Below are 13,503 nucleotides of genomic sequence, written 5' to 3'. Positions count from 1 at the left end.
CAATAGAGATCACAAAATCAGAGAAAAATAGCCTTGTTGATCATATGTTTTGAAATAAAATTTGACTTAATGAAAAAATACAACTGCTTCAGTGCAAACAAGTTTATGTATCTAGTTTCTTTAGTTATTTAGCAGAATAACGTTCAAGATCAAAAAGCAATTACATTTTTAAAAAGTAAAGACAAATTAAAACAGCTGCTCTGATACCAATGCAAGGAGAGAAAACCTCCCTGACCTAGGTATTGCTGTCTAGGTATTGTAACTAATCTGACCTGGAGGGAATTGGTAGGAGTGACCAATGCTTTTAGTCATCAAGGAAACAATCTTTTATTCACAGTAAGCATACCCTTTTTTGTGGCGAACATTTGTTTTGCAGTGTTCCAGGAGATCTGGATTCAAGACCCATCTGCCCAGATGTGTATCATAACATGTCTACACAAATTGTCAAAAATAATTACCATCCATTGTACTATATGATACCAGCACCACGCTAAATGAGATAGATTCAGAACATAAGTAGCAGTTCAAAACTGGAGATCCATAATGTACTGTGGGCCATCAACAGCAGAATATATTCAACCATAATCTAGAGTCTGACATGGCCCTCACTCAACCATTCCGAAGCCTGGTTAAGAGAAGGCCAGGAATGCATGCCAGGAGTGGGATAAACGATAAACAAACCTACAAATGAGCAGCCAACCAGATGAGGCTTTAACACAAGATTACGGAGAGGTGGGCGCCGCAGGGAGTGGAGTGCATCATTTCTCCATCCAACTCTGTTTTGATTTAGTCCCTACCCTCCCCTTCACTGTTTTGCTCACACAGCATTGCCCTGTGGTTTGAAGGGCAGTGCTTGTCACTGGCCACTCGGGTGTTTTTCATATCTTCCTGGTGGTGGAAATTGAATAAAGATTTGTGCACTTTGTGTCCTTTCACTGTGTCTCACACCTGCACGGAAAAAAAAAAGAAAAAGAAAAAAAAAAATAACACAAGATTACATGCATGCTAGCCAGCAGAAGCAGCATGCTATAGATGGAGTTAAGCAATCTACAACCAGCACACTAGATGAGATCAAGCTCCTCAGTCATTACTGATAGCAGACAATGAAGCAAGTAATGGAAATGGGGCAGGGGAGGTTCATAAAAATCCCCACCCTGGTGGAGCCCAGCTAAAGAGTGCATCAGACAGTGCCAACTGGATAATCCATTTCAACCTCTATCATCTTCAGTCAATGCAATTCATTTTGCATGATGTCAGGGAATGGTTGAAGGCATTGGATACAAGGCTATAGACCATTACAACATTAAAGTACACACCCTTCCAATTATAAAACTAATTCATTGTTGAGGTGAGTCTATTTCTAAAATTGAAATGATAGTAAAAATGCATATGACTTCTGAAGTTCCCTACAGAGAATATTTCTCATTAAAGTGCTTTTCTTCAGTGAAGATCTTTGAAGGTGGCAATGCAGATAGATAAGGTAGTGAAAAAACAGGCCTGTGGCATGCTTGCTTCCATTGGAAGGGGCATTGAGTACAAGGGTAGGAATGTTATGCTGCAGCTTTATAGAACTTTAGTTAGGCTAAACTTGGAATATTGCATACAGTTCTGGTCACCACATAACCAGGAGGTTGTAGATGCATTGGAGAGGGTACAAAAATTCTTTACCAGGATGTTGTCTGGTATGGGGGATTTTAGCTATGTGGAAAGGTTGGATAGACTGGGCTTGTTTTCACTAGAATGCAGGAGATTGAGGGGTGACCCAAAAGAAGTTTATAAGATTGTGAATGGCACGGATAGAATGTAAAGTATGAGACTTTTTTCCCAGGGTGTACGGGTCATTTACTAGAGGACACTGGTTCAAGGTGGAAGTTTAAATGAGATGTGAGAGTCAAGTTGTTCACACAAAGGATGGTGTGTGTCTGGAATATGTTGTAAAAGGAGGTGGTGGAAGCAGACACAATTGCAGCATTCAAGAAACATGTGGATGAATACATGAATAGAAAGGGAATAGAGGGATTATGGATCCTGTAAGTGAAGACAGTTTTAGTATGGAAGGGAAAAATGTGTTGGCAAAGGCTTGGAGGGCCGAAGTGTCTTTTCCTGTGCTATATTGTCTTGCCTGATGAAGGGCTTATGCCCAAAACGTTGATTCTCCTGCTCCTCAGATGCTGCCTGACCTGCTGCGCTTTTCAAGTGCCACACTCTTGACTCTGTATTGTTCTTTGTTCTTTTATTTGTTACAGTAAATATCTTAAAACATGAAACCTTGACCTGCCATTCTTTCGGTTGCTAATTTTTTTCAGAGTTATCAGTTTCAACGAGGTGCTTTAATTTGGTGTCAAATTGCAGACACAACTTTTTTTTAAAAAAAGCGCTTGCAATACCTGATTTAAGTATAGTTGACAAAACGTTTAAGGATCAGCTTTTGCCATTGTACAAGTGTTCTTTCACTGAATAATGTCAGGGCCCCATGCAATTGATTGGTCTGAATGCCACCCCTTCTATATGTGTTGGAATCCTTTGCCTGTCAGAGGAAGTGGGATATTCTGGGCATGTGTAAAGACCTTTTATGAATGGTACAGTAGATGAGCATTTTTGCACACTATAAAGCAGCTTAACTATGATGCTTTTATTTGTAGCCTTGACTGTCACTTCACATGGCAGGCATTGAACCTGTGGTTATAGAACAGTTTGAGTTAATGATGATTGAAGCAGGTGCTAAGTTTTTTTTGTTGTTGTCTCTTCATCGCTGTTCCCCAGTGGCTCTTATTAGAACAATTCATCAATTATCAACATCTCACTTGTATTTCTGAAAGATGGCAAAATAAATTGGAAGTGGAATAATATAAAAAAAAGACTCGAATTGTGGCAGTGTGACCTTTTAACTTATTGACAAGGAAAGTCAGGAGTATGATGTCTGTCAATGTGCTCAATTTGACAGGTTACAGCAACTATGAACATCAATGTGTATATGATTTAAAGTTAAATAGCTGCTGTCACGATTTAGTGAATTTTGGGTTGAAACCTCGTTTGAAAAGCACAGGCCTTCTTATACTAACAAATTAATTTAATTGTTTTTTATTAAAAGAAGACAGTTAAATTAAATAGCACGAATAAAAACAAATTGGTATTGTAAACTGATGAAAGTGGTCATGCATTTGGAAGATGCTGTCGGAGGAGCCAATATGAATTTCTGCACTGCATCTTGTGGCTGTTCCCTGCTACTGCTACTGAATGTGGTGGGAGTGAATGTTTGAGAATTTGGTTCCAGTCAAGCGGGCTACTTTGTTCTGGATGGTGTCAAGTGGCTTGATTGTTGTTGGAGCTGCATTCATCCGAGCAAGTGAGGAGTATTCCATCAACTCCTGACTTGTGCCTTGTGAAGAGGCTTTGGGGAGTTAGGAGGTGAGTTACTTGTTGCAGCCACTGACCTGTTCTTGTAGCCACTGTCTTGATATGGCTAGTCCAGTTGAGTGTCTGGTCAATTGTAACCCCCAGGTATTTATAGTGGGGGATTCAATGATAGTAATAAAATTGAATGTCAATAGGCAGTTGTTAGATTCATCTCTAATAACAGACATCATTGTCTGACATTTATGTGGACTGAATGTTACATGCCACTTTTTAGACGAGCCTGGATATTGTCCAGGCTCTGCCACGTTTTTGGATGTATGCTTAAGTATCTGAGAAGTAATGAATGGTGCTGAATATTGAGCAATCATTGATGAACATCCCTACTTCTAATCTTCTGATGGGTGCAAGGTCATTGACTAAGCAGCTGAAGATGGTTGGGTCTAGATCGCTACCCTGAGGAATTCCTCCAGAAATGTCCCAGAGCTGAGATGATTCACCTTCAACAACCAGAACCACGTTTCTATATGTCAGGTATGACTAATCCATGGAGAGTTTTCCCCCAATTCCCATTGACTTCAGTTTTGCTTCAGTTCCTTGATGTCATAGTGTTTAAACAATGATTACTTTCAAACGTGGGTAGGAAGGATTAAGAGTAATTGACTTTTGGTGTATGGTTTAAGAACATTATGTAATAGAGGAATGTAGTGATTAAGTCATAATTTCACTGGACTGGTCATCCAGAGGCCTAGGCTGACAAGGGTTCCGGGGATAAAGGTTCAACTCCCACAACAACAGCTAGTGGAATTTCAATTCAACTAATAAACTCGGAATCGTAAAGTTAGTGTCAGTAATGATTAGATTAGATTCCCTACAGTATGGAAACAGGCCCTTCAGCCCAACAAGTCCACATCGACCCTCTGAAGGGCAACCCACCCAAACCCACTCCCCCACATTTACCCCTGACTAATGCACCTAACACTACGGGCAATTTAGCATGGCCAATTCACTTGGCCTGCACATCTTTGAACTGTGGGAGGAAACCGGAGCACCCAGAGGAAACCCACACAGACACAGGGAGAATGTGCAAACTCCACACAGTTGCCCGAGGCAGGAATTGAATGCAGGTCCCTGGCACTGTGAGGCCGCAGAGCTAACCACTGAGCTACTGTGCCACCCAATGATGATTGTGAAACTAGTATTGTCATAAAACCCAATTGTGAACATTGCAGTTATCCTTCTTAGTTTTTGACATTTCTTGCTAAACTATATATTATCGTTAATTTAAACACTCTGATGATGAGTCATCTAGATTTGAAACATAGGCTTGCTCTCTCCTCATGGACCTGCTGTAATTTCTAGCATTTTCTGTTTTCAGTACAGATTCCAGCATCTGCAGTAACTTGCTCCTGCCTAATCATCGCTCTTCTTCACAGAGAGAGTGAGTTAGTTCCCTAACCCTTCAATTGTGTATTCCTAGCTCCTTCACTCCTTCTTTCTGTCTGCCCAAAGCAGCTTCTTGAGAGGCAAGCTTTGTGTGTATTTCCCTGTTTGAGTTAATTGTCTCCACGATTCACAATTGCAGGATATATTTTCCCTTGTAAACATTGTGAAGTGTGAATGAGGGCCTTCGTATGGTTCCTGCTGGCTGGGTTCATTGCCTTTCATTAAAATGCTAATTCAGCTCAACTGTCTGCTGCTGAATTCACATCAAACCTTGACCACTAAAGGTCATTGATGCTCATGGCCATTTGGAGTCCGTGTAGGTTGCTTTTTAAACACCATTCCAGTCCATGGGAGTCCCAGGTACTGTCATTTCCGCTGTAATGCAGTAGTTCTGTTCTTGTGAGATCCCGTGTTAGAAGAAAATGGCATAACAGCAGCACCATTTAAACTAACAGGGTCAGAATCATGTTATAACCAATACATGCTTTAAAAGGTCACACTGTAGAAACAGTGTCCCCAATTCATCAATTGCGTTATAGCGAATTTGCATTAACGAAGTGCATGTTTTAACAGAATGACTTGTATTAAATCAAGCTATGGAATTCAAACTCAGTAGTCCTCACTTTTGCATGATTATGGCTGATAATCAATTAACATATTCCTCCCAATAAATATGAGCAAGAGGTTAAGGACAAAGTAGTTACTTGGTCTTTGTTTACATTTTCTAATATTCACAATTCATGTGGTTTTATTCACTGTATTGGAGGGATTTGGATATTGACTCTTGTTTGTTGAGGTATGAGGAGGGTGTCTATAAGTGTGGTATGAGATGGCTTATTTCTCCAATTGGCTCCGGAAATCAAATTAAAATTGGTTAACCAAAAAAAAACTGTATTTTAAATCTCACTTCATAACAATTCGATATCTCAAATGCTTTACAGCCAATTATGTACTTTTGAAATATACAACATTCACAGTTTCAGCTATTTTTCACATCAGAATTTCTGCTGTGGATGTCTTGTGACTGAACAGGCCCATTCTTGACCTGCAGATCTTTTTGGCCCTTGGGGAAGGGCATCCCATCAGGTTGTGGGATCCAGAGTGCAGGACTGTGTTCCTTTTAATTTCATCCTTTGCTGCTGTTCCTCATGATCAAGATATTTAGACTCAGCATGATGAAGCTTGATAGACAAGTTCACAGAATCACAGAAGTGTTATGGTGGAGAGGAGGTCATTTGGCTTATCATGTCAGCACCAGCTCTCCACATAAGCATCACTCTCTTGCACCGCTCTCCTGCCTTTTCATATACCTTTTGTGGGATGTTTCATTAAAATATTCATCCATTGCTCTTTTGAATACCTCAGTTGAACCTGACTTCATCACACTTCCATAACAGAACCACTCATTGTGTGAACATGTTTCTTCTTGCATCAAAGAAGCAAATGTGATTTCAAATCTGTGCTCTCCTGTTTTTAATCCCTTTACTAATGAGAACAATTTCTCTCAGCTGTTCTATCCATTCCCCTCATGATTTTGACAGTCCTGTCAGATCTCCTTCTACTTCTAACTTTTTATTTCTTTATTTTTCTACTTAAAACTAAGAAGGATTATAATATTTAATATTTAACTTTGTTCTTTATTTTTCTACTTTGTATCTATGATTTTGTACCTAGGTACCATTATATCTAAGGTGATAAAACATAGAACATTACAGTACAGGTCCTTTGCCTCTCGATGTTGCACCGATCTGTGAAAGCCCATCTAACCTACACTGTTCCATTATCATCCATATGATTATCCAACGACCATTTAAATGTCATTTAAGTTGGCGAGTCTTCTACTGTTGTAGGCAGGGCATTCCATGCCCTTACTACTCTGAGTAAAGAACCTACCTCTGACATCTCTCTTATTTATGTCACCTTTAATTTTAAAGCTATGTACTCTTGTGCTAGCCATCACCATCCAAGGATAAAGGCTCTCACAGATGGTCGTAATCATGGCATTGGAAAGTGCTGTCTAAAGAGCTTTTGTGAATTTCTGCAGTACATTTTGTTGATTGTGTACACTGCTGCTGCTGTGCGTCAGTGGTGGACAGAGTTAATGTGTATGTGGAGCTCATGTCATATATTCAGAATGTCATCAGCAGGCTGCTTTGTCCTGGTTCCATCAGGCTTCAACTGTTGTTGGGGCGGCACACGTCCTGGCAAGTTTGGAATATTACATCACACTCCTGACTTGTGCCTTGAAGATGGTGGACAGGCTTTGGAGAGTCAGGCAGTTACTTCCTGGTACTCCCTACTGTTTTGTATTAGCTAAACCCTTTGTCCATTCTAATATGTTAACTTCTACATTGTCTTGTGATATCTTGTCAGATGCCTTTGGAAGCACCACTTCTATGGGGTTCACTCTATCCAATGTAAATATTAGTTCATCCAAAACTCATCTCTAATAAATCAGATAAACACAATTTTCCTTTCAAAATGCCTTGTTGGCTCTGCCTGATCAAATCATGATTTTCCAAGTAACATACTATCCATTCCTTAGTAATGAATTCTGTAACATTCCTTATGAAAAAGTTAAAGCTAACTGGCCTACAAATTTCTGCTTTCTGACTACTGAATAAATCCTTGAGCATTTGCTTATATCCAATCTGCCAGGAACCTTCCAGAGCCAAAGAAATTTAGAACACTACAACCATTATATGTACGATCTGTACCAGCACAAACTCTACCAGCTAGAAGGATGAGCAGCAAACACAAGTGAACAGTGTCCTCACATTCCCCTCCAGGCCACACATCATCCTCACTTGGAACTAGAAGACTTTTCATTCATGTTCATTGGTAAAAATTCTGAAATTCCTTCTGTACACCACTATAGGTGCAGCATCAACAAATGGGACTACAGCAGTTTGAGAATGTGGCTCACCTCCACAATCACAAGGGAATTAGGATGGACAAGTAGTATTGGTTTAGCCACGGTGGCACAGTGGTTAGCACTGCTGCCTCACAGCGCCAGAGACCCAGGTTCAATTCCCGCCTCAGGCGACTGACTGTGTGGAGTTTGCACGTTCTCCCCGTGTCTGCGTGGGTTTCCTCCGGGTGCTCCGGTTTCCTCCCACAGTCCAAAGATGTGCAGTTCAGGTGCTAAATTGCCCGTAGTGTTAGGTAAGGGGTAGATATAGATGTAGGGGTAGGGGTATGGGTGGGTTACGCTTCGGCGGGGCGGTGTGGACTTGTTGGGCCGAAGGGCCTGTTTCCACACTGTAAGTAATCTAATCTAATCTAATCTAAACGTCTCATTCAAGAAATTAAAAAATGTTTCCATTAAATTATTACTCATCCAACTTCCCCTCCTGCTCCCACATTTGATAATGATGTTAGTTCCATCGTCATTAATGGTGACATTGTACACTTTTCACTGTACTCATGCTTTGAGTACACATGACCATAAAATATAATTCTAATTCTAATACAAAAAGTGCAATTCTAGGAATTGGCAGACTGACCTCGAAAGTTTGCAGTTATTTACAGAAGCAGTTATGTGAATAGCATAACAACATAATGTTTGAAATTAGAATAAAATGACTCATCGATAAGTACAATAGATTAAAATTAACTTGAATGAATTTTTAAGTGTGAGACATCTTTACTACTAGTAGAGAATGGATGGTGTTGTACACCTTCCTGAGACTGTGCAGGTAGGTGGAGACTGCAGGCTAATGGTAGTGAAATTGGCTGGTGTGGTCGGCCATACTTGTTACCTTCCATCTAAGACCATAAGGCATGGAAACAGAAGTAGGCCATTCAGCCCATTGAGTCTGCTCCATCATTGAGGTCATGGCTGATCTCATAATCCTCAACTCCACTGTCCTGTCTTGTCCCATGACCCTTGATCCCTTACTGATTCACGGCCGAGATCAACAGCATGCTAATGAACTTAAAATTCCAGCATCTGCAGCCCTCTGTGGTAAACTACTGTCTGAAAGAAAAAAAATCTTCATTCGATCTTGCTAGAATTTTGCCAATGGTGGTGTGGGTCTCAAACCATCCATCTGCCATGAGTCAGTTGAGGCCCTCATTTGGTCACTTAATGGCAATTGATCTAATAAGTTGTGTGAGTCATTTTTAATCTTTAAATATTTCTCTCTGCCAAACAGAAACAAGGTTCCACTTGGTCTTCATGCAAACCTTTCTGAGGGGCTTCCTGTCTGTGATCAACTCCGAATGGGCTCTTCCCTTGTCAACAAGGATGGCTTTTTCCATGGGAAGATGGGAATTAGGGAAGTGCTGAAGAGTGGCCACATCAACCTGTCTGAGGTATACTGAACCAAGTACAGAATTCCACCATAATTAAACTTGTAATCATTTCACTACACCTTTAGGAGTAATATTATGGAAACGAATGACATAAGGATAAGGATTGCTCATAAAAGGCATTCTCATTGTAAAAATGCAAATAAACAGAGATTATTGGGTTTTAAAATTTCTGTAACCTAATCCAGGTTTACACATACATGTACTTAAAGCATGCAGTTCTTGCTTTTTCTGGTTTGATTTTAATCCTTAGATTTGTGATGTTTCCGGCAGATATTTTCTGTCGCCAGATAAAATTATGTTTTAATTCTCCCACTTGGCCGAATCTTGTGGATTTGGCAGGTGGCTTGTGTTCTGCCTGAGAAAGCCCCGAGACTGCTGCGCTGACTGTTGCCTGCTGGATATTCTGCTCAATTTCCTGCTGGGCAGTCAGAGGCCATCAGCTCTAGTTCTTTGCAGTGCCATGGAAGAGACCATGGCTCCTGATGGTACAACATGCCCTGGATTCCTTGGGCTGTTGGAGTGACCTAGGAGAAAGGTGAATGTTGCTGTGGGGAGGGTGGTTTCATTCTCTCAAGCAGTCGTAGGGATTGTGGTCCAAAAGGGTCGGATACAAGGGCAAAGGGACGGTTGTGAATGGCCAGCCCTCTCCCTACTCTCATCCCCTCGATCAGCTCAGGTGAGAATGGCCTTTAAGTGGTTATCAATTTTTAAGTGGAGAAAGGGGCTCATGAGTCTCGGTGCCTGGAACCTACTTGTACGGTCGCACAAAGGTATCATATATCTGTCCCAGTGACAACTCATCTCATTATCCAGGTTTTCAGCCTCCTCCCTTGTTTCCTGCAGGACTGGAAGATTCCAGCCAATGTTTTTTCCCTCTTGCTACACGTGTCTTGTGCTTTGGTGCTCAAGCTCTTAATAATTTTGTGAAATAACAAAGAAGCAGCCACTGTATTTATTACGAGGAAAGACAACTTTATAAAATGTCGCCATGCATTCTTATTTGACCTTATCCAATAGACTGACTTTCTCTTTAGTCTAGTTCAAACCAGTTTATATGCAGCTGAAAAGTTGAGAACACACCTCAAAATTCTCACGTACTCTTTCACTTCAACTCTTATGCTTTTCCCTTTTAAAGCTGGACATGCACAAAGCAAACAAAGTGAGGGCTGTACCTATGTCTATTCCATACTTCAGACAAGCCTCCCTTCCCTCACTAGATCCATCATTTTAGACTTAGAATCATAAACTCTCTACAGTGTAAAGCAGGCCATTTGATCCATTGTGTCCACACCAATCCTCCGAAGAGCATCCCAACCAGACCCAACCTCCAACCCTATCCCAGTAACCCTGCATTTCCCATGGCTAATCCACCTAGCCTGCACATCCCTGGACTATGGGAGGAAACAGGAGCACCCAGAGGAAACCCGCACAGACAGGAGAAATCATGTAAACTCCACCCAGACAGTTGTCCAAGGGTGAATCGAACCCTGGTGAGGCAGCAGTGCTAACCACTGAAGCCACTGTGCCGCCCTTGGGACTATTCTATTACGGATTGCAATATCTAAACCAACTTCCGTGGCCTAGAGCACAGCTGCATCATGCGGCTATGTTTGGATTTCCTAATGATATTTCTAAATCATACAAAATTGTTCCCATAACACCAGAGCTTATTTTTCCCCAAAACACCACCTGTGTTTGCTGTTGGTCTACAAAAACTCTGTCCTTGGCCTATTTTCTTTTTAAATGTAATAATTATTTTTGTGTCAGTACTGAAATCTTCAATAAATCTATTTGAAATCTCACTGTGCATTGGTCCAAGCTGATGTTTTCCTGGTGAAATGTGCTTGGTTTAGATTGTATACCTTGTAAGTATCTGAGACCTCAGTGCGAAAAACATTAATCTTTCCATTTACTTCATCCACCATTAAGTAAATGCTGTGAATGATATAATTATAGAGTCATAGAGATGTACAGCATGGAAACAGACCCTTTGGTCCAACCTGTCCATGCTGACCAGACATAGAATATAGAACAATACAGTGCAGTACAGGCCCTTTGGCCCTCGATGTTGCGCCGATCCAAGCCCACCTAACCTACACTAGCCCACTATCCTCCATATGCCTATCCAATGCCCTTTTAAATGCCCATAAAGAGGGAGAGTCCACCACTGCTACTGGCAGGGCATTCCATGAACTCACGACTCGCTGAGTAAAGAATCTACCCCTAACATCTGTCCTATACCTACCACCCCTTAATTTAAAGCTATGCCCCCTCGTAATAGCTGACTCCATACGTGGAAAAAGGTTCTCATGGTCAACCCTATCTAAACCCCTAATCATCTTGTACACCTCTATCAAGTCACCCCTAAACCTTCTTTTCTCCAATGAAAACAGCCCCAAGTGCCTCAGCCTTTCCTTATGCGATCTTCCTACCATACCAGGCAACATCCTGGTAAACCACCTCTGCACCCGTTCCAATGCCTCAACATCCTTCCTATAGTATGGCGACCAAAACTGCATATAATACTCCAGATGCGGCCACACCAGAGTCTTATACAACTGCAACATGACCTCAGGACTCCGGAACTCAATTCCTCTACCAATAAAAGCCAGTACGCCATATGCCTCCTTCACCGCACTATTTACCTGGGTGGCAACTTTCAAAGATCTGTGTACATGGACACCAAGATCCCTCTGCTCATCCACACTACCAAGTATCTGACCATTAGCCCAGTACCCCATCTTTTTGTTACTCATACCAAAGTGAATCACCTCACACTTACTCACATTGAACTCCATTTGCCACCTTTCTGCCCAGCTCTGCAGCTTATCTATATCCCGCTGTAACCTGTCACATCCTTCCTCATTGTCAACAACTCCACCGACTTTCGTATCATCCGCAAACTTGCTCACCCAACCTTCTAGCCCCTCCTCCAGGTCATTTATAAAAATGACAAACAGAAATGGTCCCAAAACAGATCCTTGCGGAACACCGCTAGTAACTGCACTCCAAGCTGAACCTTTACCATCAACTACTACCCTCTGTCTTCTTCCAGCCAGCCAATTCCTAATCCAAACCTCCAACTCACCCTCAATGCCATACCTCCATATTTTTTGCAGTAGCCTACCATGGGGAACCTTATCAAACGCCTTACTAAAATCCATATACATCCCAACCCAATCTAGTCCCACCTGCCAGCACCCGGCCCATATCCCTGAAACCCTTCCTATTCATATACCCATCCAGATGCCTCTTAAATGTTGCAATTGTACCAGCCTCCACTACATCCTCTGGCAGCTCATTCCATACACGTACCACCTTCTGCGTGAAAAAGTTGCCCCGTAGGTCTCTTTTATATCTTTCCCCTCTCGACGAATTATAAACGTCTCTCTACTTGTTTGTAGAAGCTGACGAATTTGACTATCCCTGTTATAATCTTACATCTGCAATACAATACTTGCTCGAACTACATTCTAACTCTCCATATTAGTTTTCCATTGGCCCTCACTTTTAACTGATTTGATTTACTGTCATCATGTGTACCAAAGTACAGTAAAAAGCTTTGATTGTATTATTCCTTGTAAACCTTTGTGAAGTACTGTGAAATGTTTTGTTCATTATATGTGCTACACAAATGCTAGAATCTATAAATGTTGTTGCACGAAATACTTAATCACTCCTTACTTCTCTGCACATTCATTGTTTTGTATAGCTTACAGATCCTTCAGACTTTTAACTGGAATTGGTCAATTTTTAAATTGATGATTGGAATAATTGTTAGCTAATTTGAATTGGATCTTCTTGAGTCTTAGTGAATGGAAAAATCAACAGTTCAAACAGAGATGATCCTGACATAATTTTCTATTCAAGGGTTCTTGTGGTGCAGTGATAATGTCCCTACTGCTGAACCATTGGGACTGGATTCAAGTCCTATCTGTTGCAGAAATGTTTAATAACGTCTCCGAACAGGTCAATAAGAAAATATCTATAATCCTCCATTCACAACATTGGTGAACGTTTTGATAGCTTTGACATATTGAAATGAGCTACAGTGACATGGAGGGGCAATGCTTTTCCAATCTTCCAATTGTGAACAAATCCATACATACTCCGAAAGCTATCTTCAGCTTTGGTTATCTTGTTCTTCATGTTTGCATAACAAGAAATTTGCCCAATGGCACAATGGGTAAAAGCAGCCTTCAGCAAAGGCATACCTGTTACAGCTTTGAACACAAAGCTTTGCTCAGCCTATCAGACCTTACTGTCTCTACATGCACAGGAAGAACGTTTATTTGGGTAAAGTGCTAGACAATAATCAATGCCGATGCAATCTAGCTTAGGTCCAAGATTTGAATCATATGGATTTGTGCATATTGTCTTGAATGC

General features: G+C 41.1%; 1 protein-coding gene across 2 annotated transcripts in view; it reads left to right on the top strand.

Moving 5' to 3' along the window:
- Positions 1-13,503, top strand: part of ydjc (YdjC chitooligosaccharide deacetylase homolog) — a 73,156-nt gene that overhangs the window by 36,916 nt on the left and 22,737 nt on the right. For both annotated transcript variants that reach the window (XM_072587818.1, XM_072587817.1), the window contains exon 3: positions 8,958-9,117. In XM_072587818.1, coding sequence (XP_072443919.1) covers positions 8,958-9,117 — 160 coding nt within the window. The remainder of the gene's footprint in view (positions 1-8,957; positions 9,118-13,503) is intronic.

Source organism: Chiloscyllium punctatum, chromosome 17, assembly GCF_047496795.1.
Source record: "Chiloscyllium punctatum isolate Juve2018m chromosome 17, sChiPun1.3, whole genome shotgun sequence".
Classification (NCBI taxonomy): Eukaryota; Metazoa; Chordata; class Chondrichthyes; order Orectolobiformes; family Hemiscylliidae; genus Chiloscyllium; species Chiloscyllium punctatum.
This window is presented reverse-complemented; position numbering and strand designations above follow the sequence as displayed.